The 18783-nt window shown below is 18.4% G+C and overlaps 3 protein-coding genes and 1 pseudogene across 3 annotated transcripts, besides 1 other annotated feature; 2 read left to right on the top strand and 2 right to left on the bottom strand.

Annotated features, from left to right (window-relative positions):
* Positions 1 to 1815: 1815 nt before the first annotated feature.
* On the top strand, positions 1816 to 2710 carry PmUG01_09010700 (fam-m protein; the record flags this gene model as incomplete). The annotated part of the gene is made up of 2 exons (XM_029004796.1): positions 1816 to 1878; positions 2030 to 2710. 2 exons carry the CDS (start codon positions 1816 to 1818, stop codon positions 2708 to 2710), a joined length of 744 nt encoding a protein of 247 aa, XP_028861450.1.
* Positions 2711 to 6271: 3561 nt separating this feature from the next.
* Positions 6272 to 7113, top strand: PmUG01_09010600 (Plasmodium exported protein, unknown function; the record flags this gene model as incomplete). The annotated part of the gene is made up of 2 exons (XM_029004795.1): positions 6272 to 6355; positions 6484 to 7113. The coding sequence occupies 2 exons, from the start codon at positions 6272 to 6274 to the stop codon at positions 7111 to 7113; spliced, it is 714 nt and encodes a 237-aa protein (XP_028861449.1).
* A 4352-nt stretch (positions 7114 to 11465) lies between these two features.
* On the bottom strand, positions 11466 to 12345 carry PmUG01_09010500 (fam-m protein; the record flags this gene model as incomplete). Its single annotated transcript, XM_029004794.1, has 2 exons — positions 11466 to 12119; positions 12247 to 12345. 2 exons carry the CDS (start codon positions 12343 to 12345, stop codon positions 11466 to 11468), a joined length of 753 nt encoding a protein of 250 aa, XP_028861448.1.
* Positions 12346 to 14871: 2526 nt separating this feature from the next.
* Positions 14872 to 15558, bottom strand: PmUG01_09010400 (annotated as a pseudogene).
* Positions 14872 to 15558: a sequence feature (Plasmodium exported protein, unknown function, pseudogene).
* Positions 15559 to 18783: the final 3225 nt, after the last annotated feature.

The raw sequence follows: 18783 nt of genomic DNA, 5'->3' as shown, positions 1-18783 counted from the left end.
AATGTTGCTCAAACAGAAAAATTGTATTTTTAATAATTTTTTAGCACAATTATATGATATACTGTGCTTATATTTTGTAATTAATTTTATAATATATTTACATATAATTATTATATTACATTTAAAAACTTATTTTCCTTATATTTTACATAAAATTATTATATTCGAGAAAAAACGTTAGATGATAAAAGCATGGAAACATATAAACTAGTTATATATTAGTCTTAATAAGTTGTACTATCAGTGTATTAATAATGTAAAATTATAAAAATATAATAGTATTAGTATTTGTAATATTGTCAACTTATCTTAGTTATTTAATTATTCAATTGTAGGAATAAAAGTTTTTAAAGAGAACAATAATAAAATATTATATATCAGATAATTACAATAATTCTCTGTGAATATCATGTTTTCATAATTATCACTGTTATGGTTATAGTACTTACGGAATATATATTTTGGACTATAATATTTTTTTATTGGTAAATATAATATCAATAAATCATTTATTGTTTATATATTTATGACTATTTATTATAATGAACTTTTAAATTTTATTCTTGACTTCATGTATTTATAAAGGAATAAATAAAAAGTAAAAGTATCCGTTTAAAGATAAAAATAGAAAAATTACTAAATCATACATCAAAGTAAATTACATTGCTATTTTTTCTTATTTGTTATGTAGATATTGTACACTATATATATTATTTTTATTTGTAAATATATTGCATTTGCAGTATCCTTAAATCAATGTAAATAAAGTAATATTTTTGTAACAATTTTGTCATTAAGCAATTTTTTGCTTTTTCTTTTTTTTATAATATTGATATTTGCACTACTTAATACTTAATTAAAAAATAATTATAAAATTATGTAGATAAATATAAATATTTTTAATTTAGAAATAATGATACGTATTAATCATAATTAAAAATTGTAATTTTCAAACGTTATCGTAGAAAAACAAAATTCAGTCCTTATTTGCACTCAGAATACATGTATCTTCATTTATAAAATAGTGCTGTATAAATTTTACATTTCAAAATATATTATACAAAATAAAATATAGTTGTTAATTGGAATCTAATGCACTTGTTATAATTAACGCAATGAAAAATGTTTTTTTCATTTAATAATAATATTATTATTATTATTATTATTATTATTATTATTATTATTATTATTATTATTATTATTATTATTATTATTATTATTATTATTATTATTATTATTATTATTATTATTATTATTATTATTATTATTATTATTATTATTATTATTATATTTTATTTAAAATAAATATTTTTTCCAAAATATAATGTTTGAAATTTTGAATTATTAATAGGATAATATCCCTAAATCAGTAATTATTATTTTAACATACTGAAAGATACAATATATATATATTCTCTACATTCTGTAGATGAATTCAATATTTACATATAATAAGAAATCACAAATATACTTGTTTATGCTGAAATTGTTTAAAAAAAGCATATATTAATTAGTGTTATACATTAATTAAATTATAAATTTTAAATATTTATGAATATATTAGAATTACTACATTTTCATAAATGTTCTGTTTTTTTAAATAATATTATGACAAAAATAATATATTATATTTTAAAAGTAATTTTACTTTGCGTATGTAGAAAAATATAGTATAGTTACATACTTTTTATTATGTATTTATGAAGTAATAATAAAAATAAAATTTTAAATAAATATACCATCCTTTGTCATTAAAAGCATATTATTATTAGTTTGTTTTCTGTCGAATAAATTAGAATAATAAATATTTATAAAATGCTACAAAAAATTAAGTTATCCCTATTTATAAAAATTTCCACATTTATCCTTTTAATATTGGTATGGAATTTTAACAATGAGTTGTTGCAATTATATATTTTAAGGATATTTACGTTTTTCATATTTGTATTCTTTTATATTTATGTATATCAATTTGGGTAATTAAACTATTTATTCTATTGAATAATAAATATTACCTTTCTTTTTCTAGTGTATAATTGATAAGCCTCTGGATGAGAACTGTTACTTTCACAGGAAACTAGATATAAGAAATTATCGATTATTAGGAAAATATAAACAGGATAAAGATTCAACAAATGTGTGTTTAAATGAACACTCAAGTAATAATAAAAGGAACCAAAAAAGAGATATATCTAATAATAAAAATGATGCCTATATAAAATACAAACAATCAATTAAAGATTTATTAAATAAGGAACAATACTATACTGAAATTGTGGATCATAATTCTAGTATGTTTGATGGAAAACATTTCCATTTTCAAAGAAGGTGGATTAAGAAAAAAGACTATGATGAATTTCTTGGAAAAAACAGAAAAATTTGTGATATAGCTTTAAAAAAAATAAAATTTAAAAGTTATGGATTTGTAGTAGTTCTGTTTTTTATTTTTTTCTTGTTGGGAATAGGAATACCCGGATTATATGGAATAGAGTCTTTGAATGTTAGTTGGAATGATATTAAATCACTTGATATCTGGAAATATTTCAAAGAACCTATAGAAAATATGGTTCCAGATGTAATAAAGCCCTATATTAATATAATATCATTTAGCGTACTTATGATTATATTATCATTTATACTTATAGTAGTGATTTATAAGACATTAAGAAATAATGAAAAATATCAACAAATTAAGTTGATGAGAGAATAAAATGAACAATAAGGAATATGCATTTTCATATAAATTAATAATTAATAAGAAGTATTATATGTAATATGTTTATTGTTATATATTTCAAAGTCATACTTATTATAGATAAAATGTTATAACTATACATGTATATAAGGTATCATTTTTATAAGAACATTAATAAATTATGTTTTTCGCTTTTTTTTAGATATGAATGTTTTAATGATTTTCGTTTTGTATTATATATTATTGTTGCAAATTAATTTAATATTATTGCTTAATATATATTTTTGTGCGCTAAAATTGAATTCTATTAAAAATGTATGTATTGAATCAAAATTAATATATAATATTAAAATCAATATAATTTTGTTGATTTTATATTAGAATATATATATTTGATGAAAAATATTTGTTTTATATTCATTACCTTCTTCAATACTAAAATGACTATAGGTAGACGTAATGAGAAAAGTACGTTGTTAGCTCTATGTTAAAAATAAAAATGTCGTTTTTTGTATTTAATCAAACGAAGTTAGTATAGTGTATTAGAATACATATATTTTAGTCAATAAAAAAACATGTACTTTATATAAATAATTTTTATTAGAAATATATTATAAAATATACTTATAAATTAAATAATTTCAACAAATTTAATTTTTTTTTTCATGGTATAAGTAGAGATTATTAATATATTATATAATAATGGTTTCTTTAAATAAGTCTCCGAGTATAATGTGTTATATAATATGCGCTACCACATGAACACATCTAATTTTATACACAGCTACTTGTCGATGTGTGTTTATTGTACTTATCTACAGATTTCCATGAATTTACTTTTCTCCTTAATGAATAAACGTAATTTTCCGGATTGGATAGAATAGTTTTACAAAAAAAATTACATGTTCGTAAATACAAAACTCCTACTATAGTAATATCATGTCTTAGCAGATTTGAGATATTATGGAAATTCACTCATTATTTTAATTGGAATAATTTATATTGTTAGCAAAAGAAAAAATAAGAAAAATGATGTAATAGTTGTTAATGTAATTAGTGGAAATTAATAAATAATTTCATGTCTTTTAACGTGAGTAGTTTTTTTTCTCATGGTTGTGATCACCTAATGAAGTTCTTACAGGAACTTGGATTTTTCTAGATTTAAGGGTCTCACGATCATCATTAAAAAATTGTTAAAGCTATATACTTTTGCACTTAGTCATAAGTATTTTATAAGTAACATATTCAATTTTAATATTTTGTATTTGCATAAAAAAATTATTGCCATTTTGCAAGATACATTTATATATATGATTATTTTATAAACAATAACATGTTTCATCATAGATTAAAGGATATTATGTATAAAATGTATTATTGTAACTTTTTCGAAAATGTGAAGCATATACTATATATGACAAATTATATAACAGGAAATCATTTTAAGTATTTTTTGTTTTATTGTATAAGAAAAAAGCTTAAGTTTCACTATATGAATTATATTGAAAATATAAAATATATTACATTAAATAAAAATTTAATATTTAAATTAATATTTTTTATCTTTAATAGGGTATATCTAGTATAAAAATGAAAATAATATTTTTAAAATTGAAATTTATTATTGCTTTATATTAAACTTGTTTTATTATTATGCAATAAAATTTTTTATTAAATATAAAGAAGTTATAATGGTAAATATATGTGTAATTTATTGACTTATATTGTGCATATATATATATATATAAGAATACAATTGTCTATTAGAATGTATAATTAATAAGAAAATTTAAGGTATTACTAGGACGTTAGAGTATTTGTGTACTATATATTTAATTTAAGAATAACATAAATAATTCATACAGATAAATAATTATTTTTTAAGAAAATGATTCATAAATATTTTTACAAACAGTGAATGTTACTATGTGGAAAAAGTTGTGTTCATATACAAATGTTTACCATGATTTTATAATATATGCACTTATTTTCCTCAAATTATTTAATAATTTTACTATATAGGTTATTGTAAAATTTTAATTGGTTTATCTTATACTATACATTAAATTATTAATTACGTAAAAAATTGACATAATCCAATGTACTAAAACCTATAAGAAACTAAATAATGTATTTCACAAATGCCAGTCTTATAGTGAATTTAACTGAAAACAATATATATAGAAAAATTTTAATTTCTTTTAAGTATATTTTTTTTAATTTTTTAATTTTTTAAGTTTATCCTTAGAATAGAAATATTTTAAGAGAAAAAAATTGAGTTCTATATTAGATGATCTATATTAAATTATTAATTATATAATATTTTTGTAATTTATAATTTTTCTTTCTCCAAAATATATAGAAAAGTAAATATGTTAATAGAGAATAATTTTGCTGTTATAGATATATTTATCAATATATAATATTACGTTCATTAATTTGTATTTGTAAAAACTGTTTTTATTATAATGTATATGTAAATGAATTAACTAAAAGTTATTTATTTGTTCAAATATTATTAGTAGTAAAATTACGAAATCATACATTTTACAAATTTACTATGTTATTTTTTTATTTATTATGTAAATTTAAAAACGCGTATATAATATTCAAATGGTAAATATATTTCGTTAGAAATATCTATTACTTTATTATATTGTATACACGATGTTCACACCAATTTTAATTTTAATCTCCATTTTTTTTTTATTTTTCTTTAAATTTTATTAATATTTCTTAAGAAAGTATACTTTTTATTAAAATAAAAATATATAAAGAGGAAATTTTTAAAAATTTTCATTTAGAAGTAGTGGAATAAATTAAACATAGTTATAAATTATAATTTTTAAAATTTATTATACAAATATAAGAACTCTATTTTTTTTAATTGATTTTAAAATTCATATTTTTTTAGTACATAGGTATCATATAATATTGATTTTTCAAATATAAATAAAACCGTAAAAATTACTATTTTTAAAATTAAAACTATACAATATTTGTAAAAATGTTTCTATTTTAGTTCATTATTACTATTATTATATTATGATAATGTTTTTTAAAAATAATAAACTTTTGTTCCAAAATATAATGTTTATCTAAAAGTAATTATTAGCAAGGAAATATAATTATAATTAGCATTTATTCTCTTAATATACAGAAAATTGTATAATGTACATTTTATACATTGTATATTTTTTATAAAATGTATGTTTTCAATTATTGAGAACTCATATATTTTTTTTTAATTTATTTTGAAAAGGATTGGTATAATATCTATTTAGTTATTTTACTGCACTAAATAACAAAATTAAGTATTTTATATAATTATTAATACATTAAAATTATGTTATTAAATTAGTGTTTGCCTTTTGTGAATAATATTAAGGTTAAAATATGTTAATACAATTTTAGAGTTCCGTTACATTTTCCATGTTGTAATCTGTATTATACTTATTATATGCGTATTATTATTTTTTTATTAAAAAAAATATAGTGTCCCTTTTGAATGAAAATATATTTATTGTCAATAGTTTGTTATTAGCAAGACATATTACTATATTAAAAATATACAGTATGAAAGTGAAATCTAAGCTACTCTTATTTATTAAAATCGGGGCATTTCTCATTTTAACATGGATATATCGTTTTAATAGTGAAGTCGCATGACATATTTTAATTAAAGATATCTTTGTTGTTCATTTTTGTGTTTTTTATATTTCTATTGATATTTCATATTACGATTTATTTATTTTTCTATATTTTGAATATTTCTTTTGTTATTTTAGAGTAGTATTTGTAAATATTTGTATGAGAAGGACGTTATTGATGAAAAATTATGTACAAAAAATTATCGCTTACTAGCAAAGTATAAAAAGGAAAAGTGTTTAAATATAGCACATGAAAAAAAAGGTATTCGATATAATGGAGAATACGAAAAGAAACATATATATAAGAATGGAAGAGTGTCCAAAGGAAAAATTAAACTTCCAAGAGAATGTACCTCACATTATTCAGTAGGCTATAATCAAGTTGGGGAAAATAAATCTTCTGTAAACAATAAGGTAAATAACTATTCTGGGAAAAGAACGTTAGACAAAATATATTATAAAAATGTACTTAGGTATTGTACAAATTCTGATTTTAAGTTTATAAAAAAATATATACAAAGAAAAGATAGTGAATTTTTTGTTTTATTTATTGTCCATTTAATAGTTGGAGTAATATATGCACTATTGTTTGGTTTATTTAAGTATGCTAATGCAGGCGTAAATCAGATTATTAGAAATATTGTACCAATATATATATTATGGATTATTATTTTAGTAGGGCTTTTTTACATCTGCATGAAATCTATAAAATATGGAAAGTTATTACGTATAAAGAGTGATATGTATTATACGAAGCATCTTTCTTAAAGTAAAATAGTATTTTATAATTATAAAAAACTATAATATCTTGATTGATATGCAAAAATAACAAAAGTAATTATAATTTAATAGGTTTAATAGGTAGACCTTTAGGTGAGCGTTTTTTTTTTATCAGGAACTGTAAGATGTTACATATTAAATTTTTTGTAACTTTGAATGCTTTAATCTTATTCACATTTTATATTAAAGTATCTTTTTATTTTACATCAATATTGCAATTTATATGTATAATTCTGTATGTAACAAGAAAATTTTTTTGAAAAATATATATAACTTGGTATATATATATAAAAGCTTATATAATTTTATTGTCATAAGTATCAATTTATTTTTGTAAATATATAAAAAGACAGTATGGATTATTTCTTAACTTATTTTAGTATTAAATTTGTATTATATGGAATACATAAAAAATTTATGAGTTTTTTTAATTAAGAATAAAAGTGTCTTGCTATTAGTATGAAGAAACGAAGTGAATGTATGTAGTTGTATGGTTATATATATATATATATATATATGTATTCTTTTTTTATAATTTTTTTTATATGTATATAAATAAAAAATATATTATGAGCTGAATAAATATTGTTACAATACATTTTTTTTTTTTGCTTAAAATATAAATTTATTTTATAATAGCTAGGATTAAATTTAAAAAATAGAAAATCAATGAAACCTAATAAATAATATCATAAATGCAACTTCATGAATATATGAAATAACTAATTTTAATTTTATTTTGATTAATTGTTATTTTACTATTATTAAGTAATTTGTTTAATCAATAATATAATTTTCTTTGTAAGGCACAAATATATATATCATATTTATGATGTTTAAATAGTATAATTGATAAGCGTTTTTTTGTTTATTTTAATAATTTTATTCAGAAAAATTCTTATTTTGAATTATAAATATAATTATGTTTACACTTTTTACTTTACAGTTTTTGGTTAACAATAGGTTCAACTTTTTAACGTAATATGGAATATTATATATATTTTTTTTAATTGTTTTAGAAGGATATATCTTACTAATATTTATGTATAATAAAAAGAATAAATAATTAATAATTCAAATTTTTCATTTAATTTATGTTTGTTTTATACTTTTTTTGTATATTTATTGAATTATATGTTTTCTAAAAGGAGCATTAACTTTATTCATTTCTTTATTTTTTTTGTTTTTTTTTTTTAATTTTTTATTTATCAAATGTAGGTAAATGTTCATACTATATAAATATGTTAAATAACTTTTTAATATAATAAATTAATTAAAATATAAATCAATATTAATAAAGTACTATAGTAAAATAAGAAAAATATTTTTGTAAAAAAATATTAGATGGGAATCGAAATTTCACTCATTTTCTTTATTCATTAAAATATATATTTTTGTGATTCTATTAGCTTTACTAGAATAGTTAAGAAGAATTAATAAACTTGTTGTTAATGTCAATGTACAATGGTTAATTAGTGAAACAAAGGGAAAATAAAATTTTGTCTGAAAATGTATGTAGTATATTATTTTTTATTTTTAAACAATACACTGAGATAAAAAATGTTATATACACTATAGCTATATAACGTTAATGACATAATTGATTGAAAGTAGAATAATCAATTATTATAGAAATTATGTTCAAGATAAATGAGTATTATAAGTGATAATATATCTAGAAGAAAGAAAAATGTTAATATATATATATATACCTTTAATAATGAGATATACTTATGTTTTACACATTTAGTCAAGGAAAAATTAACTATTTCAAGACTTAGATATTAGGTTAGTTCTATAAAAAATATAGAATACATATTGGTGTTATATAATTTTTAGTAGAATTTTTTGTAGACGTTTTTTAAATTTACACATTATTACTTTCTTTCAATGAACGATAGGATTCTTATGTTTATCCTTTTATTATTATACTTATTTAATTTTGATTTAATTATGTTTTATAAAAATATATTTATATACTTATCATAAAATATAATGATGACAAAAGAGGATTTCTATTTTTATTCTTGACAAAATTAAACGCATAAATCTGTAAATATTTCTATTAAATATATAGGGATATAAAGAAAACTTTAATAAAAATATGTATTCTGAAGGATTCATGAGAATTTGAATTAATTCAATTATTATTGTTAAATTGGTTTTTTACATTTCTGTAATTTATTTCATAATACAACTAATAAACAGATTAGTTACGAATTTTCATGTGTTAACCCCGTTTTTATGATGAAAAAATTTAAAACATTAAAGTATTTATATTTAGTCTTACTATGAATAATATAAAAATAAATATAAGGATAGTTATAATATGGTGTATAGCGAACAAAAAGTTTGTAATTCTTTTTATTGTAATATTTTTTTTAAAATTTTAGATAAATATGTACGGGTATCTTAAAACTTTAGATGACTTCAAATTAAAATGTTAATACCATTTATATCTTGTTTTTAGAAATGATTATTTTATTTTTATTATAATTTTAAATGTAAAAAAGAAAAATATATACATATATATATATATATATATATTATCACAATAGGATTACATTATACATTTGTGCACAAGAAAATTGCTTACAAGTAAACATATATTTTAAGAAATTATAGTAATATATAATATAAACAAAAAGAAATATTAGAAAATAAAATAATGAAAATAATTAATTATCTTATTAAAATTCTAATTTTAACATTTTTAATTTCCCATGCAGTATTGTTCACATGTGTTCGCCTCATTTTATGTAGATCCCATGAATACATTTACAAGGAAAAATATACGAATTCTTTATAAAATGGTTTAAGCAGTACTTTTTGAAATATATGAAGTTATTAGAAATAAAAAATATATTAATATTGCTCTACAATTTCCTTCAGAATCTATGAAAATTCAAATTTATTGAATAAAAATTAGGTGCAAAATGTTGGAATGTAGAATGTCTTATATTTATTTAGTTAAATATTGTAAAAAAAAAAAAAAGTAGATTAACTTTTTAAATATATATTATTAAAGCATGATTAAAAAATAAAATGAATGTTGCGCATCTATAAATTATCCATAAAAAATAATTCATTTTTTCATTTTTATTATGTTTTAAAAATAAGATTTATTTTTTAAGAAATTATTAATTGTCAGTATAAACTATACATATATTTATACATCTTCAAAGCGGTATTAACACTCTGTATAATATATATATAAACCTTAGGAAAAATTATAACATATATATAAATATATGCATATATATATTTATATAATTTTATGAAAAGTTATATGTAATTTTACTACCTTAAAAGAAAATTTTTATATTTATATATATATAACACCTTCTTAGAACTGAACTATTTTGAAAAAACTAAGATAAAAAAGGAAGAATTTTAAATATATTATTTCTACATATATGTGATAATATTTAATTCATTATTTTATACTTTTAATGAACTAAAAAAAAAAAATAATATATATATAGTACATTTTTAAATATTCACTATGAAATTAGCCGCGTAATTATGAATATTAATAAAACATTTAATGGCTTCAATTATTAATTTAGTTCTAATGACTTTGTAGTCTTAATTTATCAAAAAATTATAAATAATACACATTTTATAGAGACATTATTTTTTAATATATTTATAAAATATTATATCTGATTTTCAAAAGAAAGAAATAAGAATATATTATAATGTATGTTACAAAATATATAGATTATAATATATTTCTCATAATTATTATTTTATAAAATAAATATTAACAGTTATTTTTTAAGGTAAATAAAATTTGTTTTTATATGTTAAAGAAATAATATACGTTTACTTTGTTTAATTAAAATCTAAAAATGTCACATTTATTATCATTTTAAAGATAATTATGAATTTTTACCATAAGATGAACCAAGAAAATCCTTGCATTCTACAAAAATATAAAAACGTGAAGTAGCATTTTTAGTTCGAATATAGATAATGCATTATTCGCATACAATGATTTTTATTGTTCTTTTATATATTAATTTCAGTGAACAAAACTATATTTTTTATAAGATTACAATGAAATAGAAATATTATATATATTAAACCATAATATGCAATTAAAGTGAAAAAATAATATAAAATAAAATTTTAAAAATATTATAATATTCTTATTAACGAAAAAATAATTAATTTAACTTTTTTTTTTCTTCTATATTAAAAAGAAAAATTATACATACATGTATTTGTAAAATAATAACAGTTATATATATGTTTTATAAGAATGTATTCCGTAATAATATTATATATATTAGTTAATGTTGACAATTTCCTTACATAAAAATATTTATTTCTAATTATTCATTAAATTCGGACATTAACTTAATTTTATTATATTTTTCATTATTTATTAAGATCTTATATAACGCTATTAGAAGTAAGACGGACAATATAAACATTAATATTAAAAATGATATTAGAAAAAAATGATTTTTAGCTCCACTTAGGACACTTTCTACTGCAGTCCATAATGGATCTAAGGATAAATTAGATTTAATCCAATCCCCTGCAATTTTCAAGTATTTAAATTGTTGCAATATTGGCAGTCCAATTGCGAACAAGAAAAAAAGGAAAAACATAAAAGCTCCATATCTATATTTTCTGAATTTTATTTTTTTTAAAGCTATATCACAAGTTCTCCTTTTTTTTTCAAGTAAATCATCATAGTCTTTTTTTTTAATCAATTTTCTTTCAAAATGGAAGTGTTTACCGTCAAACATTGCATTATCATAGTCTATAACTTCTGTATAGTATTGTGCCTTATTTAATGGACTTCTATTATATAGTTTGTTTGTTTCTTTGTTCTCTTCTCCACTAAATGGTTTATCCCCTTTCAAACCTAAATTATTTGAATCCTTATTCTGTTTATATTTAGCTAGTAAACGATAATTTCTTGTATCTAACCTTCTACATGGTGTCCAATTCTCATCCAAAAATTTGTTAACAGTTCTCTAAAAAAATTATGTTAATATATGTTATTTGGTACCATAAATAATCTAACAGTAATAAACATTATTAAAAAATATAAAACACGGAAAATGTAAAATTTACAGAAATCCACATATAATATTATCATACTGTATCACAATAAATATGATAAATCCAACTTAAAATCATAAACACAGAAATTTTATAAAATAAGAAAGAATTAATTTTTTGTTCCATTATATAGGTCATTCGTATATATATATATATTAAGGGAAATATTAATAATAATATATATTGTTGCCAATTTTAAGGGATGTTATAATTATTTAAAAATACGTTTTTTTTATTGATTTATAAATACTTAATAAAATATATATAATTATAATGTATTTTACTGTATATACAAGAAATAAATCTTTAAAAATATTTAAAAAATTTTTAACGTTAATGATATGAAAAAAAAAAAAAAAAAACTAACATTTATTAAAATAAAATAATATATATTTATTTATAAATATTGAAAAAATATTATGTAATTATTTTCTCTAAATAACTGATTAAATAGATTTCGTATTAATCTTATTGAGAATAAACAAAAAAAAAAATATACGATTTATTATTATACAAAAATATTTAGTTTACATAGCATGCAGAATGTAGAGAATATATATATTATATAATGCTCTTCATATTAAAAATATAATTGCTAATTTTAAAAAGGTTATCCTTTAAATAATTCTCATTGTATAAAGATATATTTCAATAAATTAATATTCCTAAAATATATTATTTATTGAAATATAATAATACAGGAAGAAATTTTTTTTTTGTGCATTTTGTTCTGTTATATATAGGAATTACATTACTTATTGGGTAAACATGTGTATTTTTTTATAGGGTATAATATAATTTTGAAAAATCAAAATTTTAGCATGTTATTTAATCTATAAAAATCATATATAATCTAAAGATTCATAAAATCTATCTTTTTATTTTTCTGCCATGATTTTCAAAAATTTTAATTCTAAATTAAGATTAATTTATAATGCTATTTCTATATGAAAAACATTCATATTCAACTAATTTATTTTTTTTAAATAATAATATATATTTAGAAGATATATAAATTGTAAACATAATTTTAAATGTACTATTAATATTCTAATTAGAAATATTTTTAATTTTTCTATGCTGATATGATCATATGTACCTGCCTCATTTTCTGTATATCATATGTGGAAAGTTGCAAAGGAAAAAATATGGATACGTTATTTCACTTATTTAATGATTATACTTAAAGAGTATGTAAATGTAATAACTAGAACTTATATTCAAATTATAATTTTCATTTGAGTCTATGAAAAATAATATTTAATATTTGAAAACTACCCAATAAAATGCTGTAGACAAAAACATACAAATTATATTTATTTAATTAAGCATTTAAAAAAATATTTACTTTTTAAAAATAAAATATACTTATCCAAAAGAAATAAAATGATAAGTATTTATATATTATCTACAAAAAGATAATTCTTTTTTTCACGTATTTTATTTTTTTTTAAATTATTATTAGAATAGAGATAATTAATAATGCTTAATATAAATAACTTATATTTTTGTACATCTTTAAAGTGCTAACATATTACACAATATATTTATGGACAAACTAAAATTAGAATATATAAAGAAATATTTATCTGTTTATCATTGTATTATTTCAGAAAAAAATACTTTTTTATTAATATTTTATATGAACATTTTTATATTTATAGTTACATAATACCATTTCAGCAATATATCATTATGAAAAAAACTAAAACAAAAACAGAAAACAATTTAAACAAATTATTTTTTAATATATAACCGTATTTTATTTGTTAATTTAATCTTTGAAAGAATGAAATGTTTATATTTCTTGTATTTATATACTTACGTTATTATATATATTTAATTCGTTTATTCAAAATTTAATTTACACCACAATTAATGTGAATAATTAAGTAGTAATTTATTTGAGATCTTAAATGTCTGTAATGATATATAATTCATTATTTATATAAGAATTATAAATAATTAGTATTTATTGAGTATAATTTTTTATTATACATTTATATATACTTATATCATATAAAAAAAAGGAATATCCGTGAAAAAGGTATTTAAATTAATACACTTTGTAACTTGTTCCACATAGAGTACACCTTATAGAATATTAAATTTCATATATAACTAAAAAATTTAAATATCAATATAACAAAGTATATTCACGTCTTTTCATTGAATACAAAATAAAGTACGTTTATTTTTGATTCAAAACTAATAATATATTTTCTTAATAGACTAAACTAATTATCATTTTAGACAGTAATAAGACAAAAAAAAAAAAGAAACAATTTTTTAGTAGAATATAAATATTTTACTTCAGTAATTATATATGTTGTGTGATGTCATATACTAATTTAGCGCATATATATATATATATATTTTTAAATGAAACTATGCTTAAAAATATGCGCTTACATATTATTAGTATTTAGTCCAGTTGAATTAATTCCTTATATTACTATTTAAAGGACATTAAAACCTTCAAATTCACAATGAAACTAAGAATATATTTTTTCACTGCTGTCTGTAAAAAATGCCATATATATATTGGGACATATACAAAATTAAAGATATTATGATTGTGTTTAATAAGATTAAAAATATTGTATCTATTACTACATATTAGGAAATTCTTTAAGAATATATATATATTCCTTACTCTGTATTTTATCTTTTGCTGAACTTGATTTTTTTATGTTTTTTAACTTTATTATGGTAATAAAAAGCGTTGAATATAAGAGCAATGACTAACATAATGAAATTTATGAAAAATATTAGTGTTCCAATTTAATGTCTTAGAACAGATATTTTTCCTTTAGTGGGATGTTCATCTAAAAACCCCGATAAGCATGACAAACTATCTTTTAACTTTTCTTATAGAGTTGAAAATATTCATTTATTTTACTTTGCTAATTGAGTATTAATCCTTCATAATTCAGCAACCACATCTTCTTATATACGAAATGCTATGTTAAATGTATTGTGGGAATTATTAATAATAAGAAGAACAATAATAATAGTAAAATAATACTTAATCCGTATTTTTCAAGTGTTATTTTTTTGTAAGTCTTATTACTAACAGTCCTTTTTTCCTTAAGAAAATCTATATAATCAAGTTCTTTAAATATTTCTTTCTCCATGTAGGAATATTTTTTTTGTTTCAAAAATATAAGAATTATTTTATTTATCTTGTTTATTATGTTGCGCATTCTTTAATGAATTTTCATATGATGCTTTTATTTTTACATTTTTTCTCATTATTAGTTGTATTTTTTTTTTTTTTTTTTGTTCGATGTATTTTACTTTTTGTTTTTCACATGAACTGTTGTTGCATAAACATATTAATATAATCATATATAAGGATTGTTTAATATGGAGTAGAAATCGTAATTTATTTTGGGTAATTGTCTTAGAGTATCTTCATACATTCTATATTGTTTTCTTCTCATTCCTTTTTGTATTCCGAAGATGAAGATTCTATTATTGGTATATACTAAATTTTGTGTATTCCCGTTTTTTTTTCTATTCATTGTGTTCCGTATATAATTCTTTATAATTTTTCTTTTAGATTTTGTTTTCATATATATATATTTTTTTTATCAGGAACAATATTTAGTTAACTTAAGTCATTATTTCTATCTATTATTTACTGTTACATAATTTCTTCTAGTAATATCTTTGATATACTTTTATCTTCTTCCTATATGGTATTTTCTTTTAAAATTTTTTATATTAGGAAAATACTTATCCTTAAATTAAATCAGTTCTTCATCAACATCAAAACTATTCGAAAGTCTGCTTATGTATTCAGTGGGTTCTTCAACTTTATATTCCTAAAATTTCTTGTTTTCATTAATTTTAATATGACTCTTTTATTTTCTCCATATTATATGAAGTATAAGAATTTTTATCGGAATAATTTATTCTCTTAATATTTTTTATCGTCGAACTAAAAAAGCTTCTTTAACGCGTGCTTCATTATTCATATATTTATTACTATAAAACCATCATATATATCAATAGTAATAATTTTTCTATAAGTTTTATTCTTTATTGCTTATAGTATTCTTAGAAGGATTTTATATCTACTTAGTGCTCCATAATTGTTTTTCCATAATTCTGTATCTTCATTAATATTGTATATATATCACATTTTTTATTTAATTCTTTAAAGTATTCTTCTTAAATATATTGTTGTACCTTGAACGTGTACTTCACCGTTCAACGTTTTAAAGTACTTTTCTCTATTCCTGTTATATGATTTATTACAGTAAAAATTACTGTATGCAATTTTGTTTTATCTTCTATCGTATATATATATTGTATTATAACATTTATACTTTTAAATTTAAATCTATGAAAAGATGCCTATTTTTCCTCTTATCTAGTATTCGAGTATAATTTTTTAAATAGTTTGCTCCATAAATAATATTGTCTACTTAATATATTATTATCATATGTTTAATTTTCCATATATATTCTGAATCAATTACTCCCCAATTATTAAGTGTTTTTGCTTTCTTTTTTTATAAATATTATATTGAATAATAAGAAATATGCCTTATCCAGTTCCCATTTTTCATTGTTGTATTGATCTAATACATATGGGTATATATCAATAGTACTATTGTTAACCCTTTTTTTGATAGTTTTCTAGAATTTATTCCTATATTTGTGTTTGTATCAACTTTTTTTTGATTTCATTACTTTTCTAGGGAACCTATTTATAGCGTGCATTTTCATAAATTTTAGTTATTTCAAAATGGTAATATGCATCTATTATTAATAGTTAACCAAATTTTTTTTTTTTTTTTTTTATTTCTACTTCAACATCCTAAACCTATTACAAATGGTGTATAGTAAAATGACATAGTAATACTAGTAATATATATATTATAATTTTATTTTAAAATTTAAATATAATAAATATAAAATTTCAAGAAACATGTAGAAATATTATATTTTTTAAATGGGCCTTCTTTGTTGCACTGTGAAAAAATATTGACAATGTGATAACAACTACAAGTATTAGGATGAACATATCATTCGAATCATTTTATTTTATTTTACGTTAACAATATTTTGTAAAGTATATAAAATAATAGTTCATCTTAATATATTAAATCAATACATAAAAAAATTGTAATATATATATATATATAATTATTGTGGGGGATAATTTTTTGTAGGCTTTTATTGATAAATAGAACAATCAAATTAAAATGTACAAAAACGCAGAATAATGAAAAAGGAAACTTGTCTTTTTATATATTTTTTCAATGAATCATTGAAAAATGTATTTATTAGTAAATTATATCTATGAATAAAATTTCTGTGTCCACATATATTTATACAATAAAATAGGAGAAAAACAAAAAATGCATGGCAGGAATATTTTTAATATTTATATATTACATTTTAGAGACCCCTCTATATATTATTTGTACTAAGTAATAATCCCCAGGATTTAAGAATGTATTTTAAAGATTTATCTATTTTCCACATATAAATTCGTATTCTTATTTTAACAGAATATAAAATTCAGTTTATATTTTCTAAATAAAATATAATACCACATATATAAAAATATAGCTTCTTACGTATTATCATTTTCGTACGCCATTCTTTTTTTTACATATAATTTATTAGAACAAATGTATATTATTTTATGTATACTGAAGAATAAGAGAGTATATATACCAAAATGTGAATAGTTATCACTTTCTGGCTTAATATTTTTATTTTTAAATTAACTTTTGATACCATTCTAAAAAAATAAAAAAAAAAATTCTAGAAATTCTATTTCTTATGATATATTCATAAATAAAAAACACTTTTCTCATGTGTTCTTAGGATAATTAAACATATAAAATAATGTTTGCTTTATATAAAAAAATATAATAATAGAAATGAATAGAGGCAGATTTTAATGTGTTCTTTTTTATTTTAAATTTGTTAGTATTCACAAAAAACAAAAAGAATATTTAAAATTTTATTGCACATTATTTTATTATTTTTATTAATACTTTTTAATAACAAAATTATTTAATCAAAAAAATTAAAATACTAAAAGAACATAAATAATGATTCTTTTAGATAAACCGAATCATGTTGAAATAAGAAGGTTTATATGAATTTATTATAGTAATCTTAAAAAATTTGTTTTTTTAAATAAAATATAAGATTAGAGAGAAAATAACAGAGAACTCTGTGCTAAGAAAATTAAAAGAATATAAAATTATTTAAATAAAAATGCATAAAATTTAAAGGGGAACAAATATAATCCATTTTAAATATTAAATATTAAAAATTTTTTTTTTTTAACATTTTATAATTCTAATAAATAATTATAATCATTTAAGTTTATGATTAAGAAGGGTTTAGGTTTTATATGAGAATTATTAGTTATAAATATTTTTTCCTTATTCAATTTTTATGTTATTATATTTAAAATGTGCATATACAGAAAACATAATATTAAAAAAAAAATAATAAATAACAGCAATATAAGGACGAGTAGTTCTAAATGTATTACTAAAAGTATTTAGCTTACATTAAAATATTTAGATACTAAAAAGG

The sequence above is a fragment of the Plasmodium malariae genome (assembly GCF_900090045.1).
Source record: "Plasmodium malariae genome assembly, chromosome: 9".
Lineage (NCBI taxonomy): Eukaryota > Apicomplexa > Aconoidasida > Haemosporida > Plasmodiidae > Plasmodium > Plasmodium malariae.
This window is presented reverse-complemented; position numbering and strand designations above follow the sequence as displayed.